The sequence below is a fragment of the Orussus abietinus genome, unplaced genomic scaffold (genome assembly GCF_000612105.2).
Source record: "Orussus abietinus isolate OABI.00-Male unplaced genomic scaffold, Oabi_2.0 scaffold269, whole genome shotgun sequence".
NCBI lineage: Eukaryota > Metazoa > Arthropoda > Insecta > Hymenoptera > Orussidae > Orussus > Orussus abietinus.
The window spans coordinates 65,998-78,010 of NW_019394478.1; the positions used below are offsets into that span (position 1 = coordinate 65,998).

Genomic DNA, 12,013 nt, shown 5'->3' on the forward strand with positions numbered 1-12,013 from the left:
TTCGTATTCATCATCGCCCGATACGGATAACCTCAGAATCGCGTACCTCTCTACTAAATTGGTCATCTTGGACACCGTGAGTGTTAGAGCTGCAGGTACGGAACAAAAAATAATTCTAAAACATTGTATGAACAGAATTTTTGAAGATGTCAACTTAGAAGGAAACATTCCCGACTGTCCGCCGTCGATCTTATTGTTTTTTATATATGTTGAAGAACACCAAAACCTAAGAGACACGTGTTCTTTTTATCTGCAGTGGTCCACATTTAAGGGGTAAAACAACCCCCCAAAGTTTGGCGAAAATTCGATTTTTATATTAATTTTCGCCAAACTTTGGGGGGTTGTTTTACCCCTTAAATGTGGACCATTGCAGACGCGACAAGTCTCACATCATTCGGGTACATTCCTTCTTCACGTGAGCAGTTGTACGAATTAGAAGTTGCAAATCTACTTGCAAATAACAATCGGGATTCATACAACTGCCCGACAAACTAGCCGGACAGAACATTCCCGATACATAGCATCGCATTTCGATATGAGTTAGTCTCTCGGGGGAGAAATTTTGAAATATTTAATTAATCGAGAAGAGCAGAAAATCTCGATTCCAACGGGGGAGGCGCAAATGCGATTTGCCCGAGGGGGTATTTACTCAGGAAATCCCGCATTTTAATGCCGGAAATCGCATGAACGTCAGCTGGAAATCATTAAGAGCCTTATTTGAAGAATGTAACACGTTTTAAAATCGTTTGGACCAGGTAACAACGATCGAAATCATTGGAAATCATGTGAAATCCGTGGGATATCGTTTTCATACAAACAGTACATCGGAAAAAGAATTTTAGAAACCAGAGGAAATCACAGGAAATCATTGGCAATCACGCGTGTTTAGAGCGTATTACCCTGCATGTCATATTTAAATTGTCAAATGTTTTACTCGTTTACCTAACGTCACGTCGTGATTATTGTATTCTTCACCTATAGATAAGTTTTAATATTGTTCAGATTTTATTTTTTTCTATTGCTCTTCCATTCGCGACTTTTTGGTGATTTATTTATGATTGTTTAATTAGCTTTATCGATCATTAACGATAAGTACCAGGTAAAAGCAACATTATTGATTATGATTTTCAAATAAAAATCGGTAATCATTAAATTAAATGCTCTTCAATGAAATTAACACATTCGCGACCGGCGAATTTTTCCGTTTCAAATACTGAGTACCGGCGAAAATAATGAAATTCTGAAACTGGTTGCCGCAAATTTGTATCGTGTATCGTTATGGACGTGATTCACGTCAGCGGCAATCAGGAATAGAATTTAAAATGACGTGAATTCACGTCAGCGGTAACCAGGAATAGAATTTAAAATTACGTGAATTCACGTCAACGGTTGCGAATGTGTTGTGTTACGACAATTTTTGATAAAAGAGTCTCGACCGCGGAACCTTTCTAGAATTGTTTGAGTTTTAAATGTTAAATGTCTGAAAACCTACAATATGGCAAGAATGTAGTACAAGGAATTTTAACAGAAATTCACTTTAATTAAATTCTATGTAACGAGAGAGAAATGTGCTCGGCATACGTAACTTTTGCTTTGAAGGAGAGAAGGAAGTTTTTCTAAAATTTATATATGGCGTTTTTGGAACTTTATTTTTCAACTTATTATTCGTGGGTGGTGCGTTTAATATGGATACAGTGCATCTTATTTAAAAAGCCATTCATTTATAAACTTGACTTTTTAATTTAAGATTCTGTATACAACGATGAAAATTATAATTTTATTTATGTATCTTAACACATTCGCGATCGGCAAATTTTGCCCATTTCAAATACTGAGTACCGGCGAAAATAATGAAATTTTGAAACTGGTTACGCGTAGACTTGTGTATCGTAATGGACGTGATTTACGTCAGCGGCAACCAGGAATAGAATTCAAAATGACGTGAATCCACGTCAGCGGCAACCAGGAATAGAACTTGAAAATGACGTGAATTCACGTCAGCGGTAACCAGGAATAGAATTTAAAATGACGTGAATCCACGTCAGCGGCAACCAGGAATAGAACTTGAAAAGACGTGAATTCACGTCAGCGGTTGCGAATGTGCTAAGAAATGAAATAATTTTTATCGATTTCTAAGTGAATAGCCCCTGCCATTTCCTTCGATTGGTCGGGGGAAACAAAAGTTGCCCTATGTCGCTTCTCGTTCGTGCAAAAATAAATTCCCCCCCGTTGTCATATCTCGGGGGATTTTTTCCGGAAACAGGTATCTCGGTATAAGAACGACCGATGGTGTTCAGGGCCCAGGGAGGAAACAGTTCCCTTCACTTTATCACGGTTAAAGTCGGAAGAATGCTCTACCATGGGAGCTCCTCTTCGAGGATAAGTTTGCGCCACCGTCGAGCCCGAGTTGCGAGCCCGGAAACGAGATTTTTCACGAGTGGAGGAGAATCCCGACGAATGGCCGGAGTCGAGTGTGACTCGATTTAACTTTTTCAAGTGTCCGTTGCCACCGCCGGTTTATTTCCTCCCACGGGAAACGAGGACCGAAATTACGGGGCCAATTTTCGGCTCGCGGGGTTTAAGGTGAAGTCAAACATCCTTCAAATCAGTCGATTCGAATACAACACTTTTTTTTAAGGGTATTAGACCAAACTGTCCGAAACTTTGACACATCATTCCTGATCATCTAAGAATTGTCCTGACACATTCAAAATTTGGATTTTTGGAACAAATTTTTTAACTTAGCCCAGACCAGAACCAAAATGGCGTCGAGCTCTCATATTTCGATCAATATACAATTATCGAAGGCTCTGATATGAGAATCGAAAGGGTCAGGACAATTTTACGACAATTTAGAACACTCTGGTAATCGATAAACTCGCATTTGAACGGGATAAAGGCAAAAAAAGTGTTGTATGCGCTTCTAGCCTAAAACGATGGCAATACGACGTCTCGGAGTGAAAATTTAATTGACCTGGAAATCACAGATGGCGCAGGGGGTCCCTCTGCAGTCAATTAGGTGCCCAGAAAGCATGTATCCAGAGAATTTCTAGAGTTTTATTTCGATTTCTTGATATTTATTATACGAAAACAACAGCTGGCGTATGCCATTGGGTACAATAGCCAATATAATTCGAAACAGCTGTCGACATAAAAACGAACGTTGGCAACGTAGGCATTTAGAAAAATCTTCTTTATCGACGTCGATCAAGTTCCTCGACGTGTTTCACTTCACCTTAAGGTGAATCATCCTTCAAATCAGTCGATTCGAATGTAACACTTTTTTTTAAGGGTATTAGACCAAACTGTCCGAAACTTTGTTCAGTTTCGGGGGTGGTTTCTCAATTTTATAATTTAGGATTTTGATTAGGGATGAAACTAATTCTATTGTACGGAATGTTATTCATGGAGTTAATTTATTGAAAATTAATAAAATATTCGTGTTATTTGGAGCTTTCAATTATCTTTTTGTGTACGTCGAATATTTCTGCAGGGTGATGTGTTTGTAAAATAATTATTCTTAGCAAATGGTTTTCTTTATCTGGATATTTATGGTTTAAAGTTTCAAACAATTACGTTGAGTTAACCATGATAGTTTGCACTACATGAATTTACCTAAATACTGAAATCTTGAAATTTTACCAAATTTCAGAACCGTCTCGTTGAAAATATGCGCCATCCTCGTAAATTACAAAAATACGAGGAGAAGATTTTTAAATAAATTCCCCGAATTCCAGAAATTATGACCGGGGCTGCAAGCATACCCCTTCCACTCCCCTAACTTTTAAAATGAAAATTCCCCTAGCTGGTAACAGAATTACGTCGAAAAATGAGGAAAATGTCGGCCTGACGTACGACCTATAAACCATTTTTTAATTTTCAGTTGACGTTTATTATCCGCTTACGGTACGGAATAACACGATTATTACACGTTCAAGTCGCACGTATTCCCGGCGCGTTTTACGCGGAGCTGACATTTTTCAGCCTTTTAAGCCGAAATTTCCGGTGTAAAACGTTTATTCCACCACTCATGTTACTTTAAAATTTTCCGCGCTGCTGTAATAACTGGGGGCGAGAGGGGGAATTGACGTTAAAGAAAGCACGAAGTGAAAATTCCGAAAAATTGACAGAATCGTGGAGTCAATTTTAGTGATGTGATGAGTCGAATACTTTACCAACTCGAGTTACTCGAGGACGAAAGCATTGCCAACTCGAGTTTGCATTCGAGTCGATAACTCGGTGCCGCGTACAGCCGAAGCGATGAGTCGAGTCAATGGTGATTTGCGAGTAAAATAATTCGATTAGCGACGACTCGAGTTGAAGTGAATTAACGAATCGAGTACATCATTGACTTGTGTTACTGGAATATTGCCAACTCGAGTCAACGACTCGATGCCGAAAAGATTAGATGCGATGAGTCGAGTCAATGACGAGTTTGCGAGTAAAACAACTCGAGTTGAAATGATTTAACGAATCGAGTACATCATTGACAAATATTACTCGATGATTTTCAATTCGAGTCGACGACTCGATGTCGAATACATTCGAGGCGATGAGTCGAGTCAATTGCAATTTGCGAGTAAAACAACTCGATTAGCGACGACTCGAGTTGAAGTGATTTAACGAATCGAGTACATCAGTGACTTGTATTACTCGAATAATGCCAACTCGAGTTAACGACTCGATGCCGAGTAGATTTGATGCGATGAGTCGAGTCAATGGCGAGTTTGCGAGTAAAACAACTCGATTAGCGACGACTCGAGTTGAAGTGATTTAACGAATCGAGTACATCATTGACTTGTGTTACTCGAATATTGCCAACTCGAGTCAACGACTCGAGTTGGCAATAAATTCGATGCGATGAGTCGAGTCAATTGCAATTTGCGAGTAAAACAACTCGATTAGCGACGACTCGAGTTGAAGTGATTTGAAGAATCGAGTACATCAGTGACTCGTGTTACTCGAAATTGTCAAGTCAAATCGACGATTCGATACGATGATCCGAGTCGATGACGAGTTTGCGAGTAAAACAACTCGAGTTGAAATGATTTAACGAATCGAGTACATCATTGACAAATATTACTCGATGATTTTCAATTCGAGTCGACGACTCGATGTCGAATACATTCGAGGCGATGAGTCGAGTCAATTGCAATTTGCGAGTAAAACAACTCGATTAGCGACGACTCGAGTTGAAGTGATTTAACGAATCGAGTATTTCATTAACTCGAGTTACTCGAAATTGTCAAGTCGAATCGACGATTCGATGCGATGATCCGAGTCAATGACGAGTTTGCGAGTAAAACAACTCGAGTTGAAATGATTTAACGAATCGAGTACATCATTGACTTGTGTTACTCGATGACTGTCAATTCGAATCGACGGCTCGACGTCGAATAGATTCGATGCGATGAGTCGAGTCAATAACGAGTTTGCGAGTAAAACAACTCGAGTTGAAGTGATTTAACGGATCGATTACATCATTGACTTGTGTTACTCGAATATTGCCAACTCGAGTCAACAACTCGATGCCGAATAGCATCGCTACGATGAGTCGAGTCAATGACGAGTTTGCGAGTAAAACAACTCGAGTTGGTGATTTAACGAATCGACTACATCATTGACTTGTGTTACTCGAATATTGTCAATTCAAGTCGACGACTCGATGTCGAATATAATCGAAATTTTGAATGTGTCAGGACAATTCTTAGACGATCAGGAGTGACGTGTCAAAGTTTCGGACAGTTTGGTCTAATACCCTTAAAAAAAAGTGTTGTATTCGAATCGACTGATTTGAAGGATGTTTCACTTCACCTTAATGGAATGGTAAAGTCGGTCACGTGTCGAGCCAATTGCGTTTGCTCTGGTGTCGACCTACCCCAACGTCTCTCCGACTTCTCGCTATATTTCGATATTCACCTTTGGGGAGGAAGGTTTCCTTCCGAGCGGTCTTGACGGCGTTTCACGTGGTAATCTAAACTTTTAATGTGATATTTCACCAAGTTTTAACGCGATGTTCCAAGTTTTAATTGATATCGACGTACGCGAAGAAGCGCGGTTTGCGCGGCTGCGATATGTCAGATGGTCGAGTACGAGAGTCTGTTAAGAACTTTTTCAGCCAATATTCTGGATAATACAATTTCAAACGTGAGAGACGATAAAGCATCAATCTCGGGTCTTGGATGTCTGTTAACCACTTGCGCTGGCAGCTAAATCACAGATTCACAAATTCTCGACGTATGTGGCACGTCTTTCCAGCGCAAGTGGTTATGGTGATGTGAAACACGTCGAGGAACTTGATCGACGTCGATAAAGAAGATTTTTCTAAATGCCTACGTTGCAGACGTTCGTTTTTATATCGACAGCTGTGCCGAATTTTATTGGGTGTTGTACCAAATGGCATACTCCACCTGTCGTTTTCGTATAATAATTATAAAGAAATCGAAGTAAAACTCCAGAAGTCCTCAGGATTCATGCTTTCTGGGGCCCTAATTGACTGCGGAGGGACTCCCTGCGCCATCTCTGATTTCCAGGTCAATTAAATTTTCACTCCGAGACCTCGTATTCCCATCGTTTTAGCATAGAAGCGCATACAACACTTTTTTTGCTTTTACCCCGTTCAAATGCGAGTTTATCGATTACCAGAGTGTTCTAAATTGTCGTAAAATTGTCCTGACCCTTTCGATTCTCATATCAGAGCCTTCGATAATTGTATATTGATCGAAATATGAAAGCTCGACGTCATTTTGGTTCTGGTCTGGACTGAATTAAACGATTTAAAAAAAAATCCAAATTTTGAATGTGTCAGGACAATTCTTAGATGATCATGTGATAGATGATGATGTGTCAAAGTTTTGGACAGTTTGGTCTAATGCCCTTAGAAAAAAGTGTTGTATTCGAATCGACTGACTTGAAGGGTGTTTCACTTCACCTTAAGCAAGCAGCTTAACTTTCTCATCAGAACGAAATCAGACTTTGAGGAGTAAAAACGAAAATCTGAAGGACCGCGACCACCTCAGTCATCCAAACAAACAATAGGATCCTTGCGCGCAAAAAGCAAACAGGGATCAGGAATCGGTGCTCCTTAGGATAACCTAGGCCAACAGCACTGTACCCCATCGTTACGTGCGACTTGCATCAACACTATTGCATTAATTAATTAGCTCCCTCAGCCTTCACGTTCACAACGACAATCAGTTTTTCCTCTGATTCATTTGAGAATTGGAATTTAAGAATTTCATAAAGTGTCCCAGGATACATGGGTGGTACCGTACCCTAAGGAAACCAGCATAAAAATTAGGAAACAAATTTTTCTTTAACAAATTCAAGTAGAACCTCTCGTTTCAATTTTTTCGAGAATGAATGTCGACGGGAAAAACGTCATAAAGATGAAGGCGGCTGAAATGCGAAGTTGCCGGCCAGGACTCAAACGGTTAATTAATTAGCTCCCTCAGTCTTCACGTTTACCACGACAATCAGTTTTCCCCTGATTCATTTGAGAGTTGGAATTTAAGAATTTCATAAAGTGTCCCAGGATACATGGGTGGTACCGTACCCTAAGGAAATCACCATACAAATTAGGAAATCCATTTTTCCTTAAGACATTCGAGTAGAACCACTCGTTTCAATATCTCCGAATGAATGTCGACGGGAAAAACGTCATAAAAATGAAGGCGGCTGAAATGCGAAGTCGCCGCCCAGGACTCAAACGGTTAATTAGTTGGCCTCTTCAGCCTTCACGTTTACCACGACAATCAGTTTTTCCCCTGATTCATTTGAGAGTTGGAATTTAAGAATTTCATAGTGTCCCAGGATACAGGGGTGGTACCGTACCCTAAGAAAACCAGCGTACAAATTAGGCAATCAATTTTTCCTTAAGACATTCGAGTAGAACCTCTCGTTTCAATATCTCCGAATGAATGTCGACGGGAAAAACGTCATAAAGATGAAGGCGGCTGAAATGCGAAGTCGCCGCCCAGGACTCAAACGGTTAATTAGTTGGCCCCTTCAGCCTTCACGTTTACCACGACAATGTTTTTCCCCTGATTCATTTGAGAATTGGAATTTAAGAATTTCATAAAGTGTCCCAGGATACATGAGTGGTACCGTACCCTAAGGAAACCACCATAAAAATTAGGCAATCAATTTCTCCTTAAGACATTCGAGTAGAACCTCTCGTTTCAATATCTCCGAATGAATGTCGACGGGAAAAACGTCATAAAGATGAAGGCGGCTGAAATGCGAAGTCGCCGCCCAGGAAATCTCGCAGGAAGATACCCGAAGGAATGTCTTACGCATATCATTCTGCAATCAGCCGAACCCGAGGTGTACATTCAGCGGGAATAAGACTTTCAACTCACGATTCCGGAAACCGTGATTTGCTGCTCGGTGGAAAGCGGAAGTAGGTCGGTCAAGATGGCGCCGTGCAGAGCTTCCGAAAGCTCCGAGGGTGCGCAGCCTCCTCCTGGCCGAAGCCACCATTCTTCTGCATAAGTGCCCATGATCACCCATTGGTACTTCCTGCCAAACATGCCGAACCTGGGCAAACGAATCACCGATTAGTACATGCCCTCAAAAGTTCAAAGAAAAAGGGTACATCAGAACGGCCATTGTCAAACGCGGAGTTTGCGCGACATTTTTGAAAATTATTTAAGGTGATGCGAAAGTAGCGTCAAAATGTTCGTATGGTACTTCCCGCCAAACATGCCGAATGTGTGCACACGAATCACCGATTAGTACATGCCCTCAAAACTCAAAGAAAAAGGATAAATCAGAGCGATTAAATTTTAAACGGGGAGTTTGCGCGACATTTTTGAAAATTATTTAAGGCGATGCGAAAGTTACGTCGAAAAGCTCGTATGGTACTTCCTGCCAAACTTGGCGAACATGTGCACATGAATCACCGATTAGTACATGCCCTCAAAACTCAAAGAAAAAGGATAAATCAGAGCGATTAATTTCCAAACGCGGAGTTTGCGCGACATTTTTAAAACTATTTAAGGCGACGCGAAAGTGGCGTCAAAAAGCTCGCATATGAAACTTTTCTTCAAATTGCGTCTACTGACTCGATTCAAGGTTTAAAATATAATTATGGAAGGTATAATGAAAGTTCTAAAAATCATGAAATTTCAATTTTCATACAAAATTTATTTACTTATCATGGACTAGAACCAACATGGCGTGTCCTGTGCACGTTTTCGATGTTTTATCCTTCTTGGAGGCTTAGAATCGAAAATGAAGAGTTTCAAGACCTAGCTCGGACAATTTAGAATACCGTAGAAATGGAATACTACAGAGTCAGATGGGAAAATATGGAAAATACTTTCACCAACGATTGCAAGAGAATGCTTGTCTCGGGGCTAACGCGCGGTTTTAGAGCAAGAAATTTAGTTGCAGCTAAACATCACAGATGGCGACGTTAGTCCTAGACAGTCGTTAGAATATTGAATTCCCGGGATTTCGACGGTTTTACGTCGATCTCTTCATCATTATTTTATCAAAATGACATATGGAACGCTTCAGTTCGTATAATTCTCAACGTAGACTGTAAAAGACTAATATAAATATAAATGTCGGTGACGTGACGCGCCAGCTTATGTTACGACTTGAGTATTCAAAATGACGTTACCACCAAGAAGGGTATTGATGAATTATAATTTATTGACCTCGATTAAATTTCTCAGCGTTTTTCATACGATCTTAAGATGGGCCCAGGCGTGATAATTGTTATACGCACTAACATCGTATTCACATCTGCACTTAGGTTGTCTGCTTTTGGTCATTTTCAATGTTTTACGCTCTTTGGAGGCTTACAGTTGAAAATCACGAGTTTCAGGACCTAGCTCGAACAATTTAGAATCCCATAGAAATGAAATATTACAGAGACAGATGGGAAAATATGGAAAATACTTTCACCAACGATTGCAAGAGAATTCTTGTCTCGGGGCTAACGCGTGGTTTTAGAGCAAAAAATTTAGTTGCAGCTAAACGTCACAGATGGCGACGTTGGTCCTAGACAGTCGTTAGAATATTGAATTCCCGGGATTTCGACGGTTTTACGTCGATCTCTTCATCATTACTTTATCAAAATGACATATGGAACGCTTCAGTTCGTATAATTCTCAACCTAGACTGTAAAAGACTTTAATATAAATATAAATGTGAGTAACGTGACGCGCCAGCTTATGTTACGACTTGAGTATTCAACATTCCGTTACCACCAAAAAGGGTATGAATTATAATATATCGACGTCGATTAAATTTCTCAGCACTTTTCACATCATCTTAATACCAATAAAAACTAACACTCGTGCAAATCCAAGTAATTGCGCGTTATACGTCCTGAAAAATATTTATCGCATGTCCGTTACCTATTACCGTCGTGACGTTGAATGTACTAATTATCAACAAAGCAGAGAAGAGTATTCGTTCTTACTTGTGGGCCTCGCAAAAGATTCTGCGCGCCCACATTTCGTCGAAGTTGCCAAGGATGATCCTGACATCTTTTCCTTTGAGCTTCTCCAGGGCCGAAGTCACCTCGGTGGCGAAGCTTTGCGTCTCGACGACTTCCATCCTATTGTCGTCCAGGTCGGCGACCAGTCTGTTATGAGCCTGGAAGTATAAAAAAAGGCCATTGTCGACAAGAAGCCATCGAATTTCTTCTTATGGTGTGTCCTTGTACACCGGTCGAGAGCTCCCCTCGTAGCGAGATCCTCGAGGCGTCCTTAGAGCGGAGCTTAGGAGGAAAGCTGTCGAAGGAAAGCTTAAGGATATCTCTCATGTCTGCTCTCCGGTGAGACTTAAGTCTCCAGGGAATAAATGTCCCTCGGATATTACTTTGCTCCCGACATTATTGTTCGCTGCGGCGATTGAGAGGATCTTTGACGAGCAACGCAGGATATTGTTTCGCCAGGGGCTGCGAAGCGAGCAGGATATTGTTTTATAGATGAGCAGGGCATAAGTAAGATGCTTTTCTGGCGAGCTGAATTTTCACTCCTGTTACGTCCGTAAGAAAAATGCTTGTAGTAGGGTAAGTCCGGGATAGATGGACCATGTTTTTTTAAAGTCATTTTTTACTGAAACTTCGCAATGTCTAGGATTTGGTATATTTTTTTATAATATGTATATATGACCTTGAACAATTGTAAGCACTTCCCCAGCTGTTACACTAATCACCCTTGAAGTTATGATTTTTTCTTTTTTTTTACTCGGCAGTCCATCTATCCCGGGGGTACTCGCGTTAGATGGACCACCTCCTAGGGATTGATGGACCTCTGGTATACGTTACTAAATCAGGGTGTAACACAAGAAATACATGTTATCAAAGGTATAAACATTGTTTATTTCAAAGTATAAAGTTATAAACTGCTTGAAAAGTGATTAGTATAGAGTTATAAACTATTTGAAAAAGGATAAGTAAATTTGATAGTGAATATACTTAGAAAATATAGGTAGTCTGATTTATATGCACATCCATCCATCCATTCATCCATATATCCATTTATATAGAAAGTAAAGCCCTAATAGGAGATATGGTCCGCCTATCCCAGGTTTTTTCAAGTAGTCCATCTATCCCAATTGTCGGGGATAGATGGACCAGTTTCCCGTCCAGACAAACAACGCTACCGGCATGCCATTTTAGGTAAAGATTGTACTCAAGTATACACTTGAGTTATAGGATTGATCTTACGTCTAAATCATTTAAACTAACTTAACCACATATCAAATAAATCCAGTATAAAATATTTTTCAACTCACCAAAAGAAATAAACAAAGTTTTCTTCTAAAATACGCATGAAACTCACGAGCAAAACTAAGCGTGGTTCCGTCTACTCAAGAAGAACAACTTCAGACAACGACTGCAGCGCTGCTGTGACGCCCCAGCCAAATATTCGACTACTCCGTCTATACCGGTGGTCCATATATCCCGGACTTACCCTAATTAGAGTACATAGTTATAACTTCACGAGACCTCGTACCATCTTGGGAATTTTGACTTTCTCCGCTTTCTCAC

The 12,013-nt window shown here is 40.3% G+C and overlaps 1 protein-coding gene across 1 annotated transcript in view; it reads right to left on the reverse strand.

Moving 5' to 3' along the window:
* LOC105695190 (gamma-aminobutyric acid type B receptor subunit 2) overlaps positions 1-12,013 on the reverse strand; it is a gene marked incomplete at its 5' end in the record, with an annotated part of 103,689 nt that overhangs the window by 63,910 nt on the left and 27,766 nt on the right. Inside the window, 2 exons of the mRNA XM_023432490.1 lie at positions 8,361-8,538; positions 10,436-10,611. Of these exons, the coding sequence (XP_023288258.1) occupies positions 8,361-8,538; positions 10,436-10,611 (354 nt within the window). The remainder of the gene's footprint in view (positions 1-8,360; positions 8,539-10,435; positions 10,612-12,013) is intronic.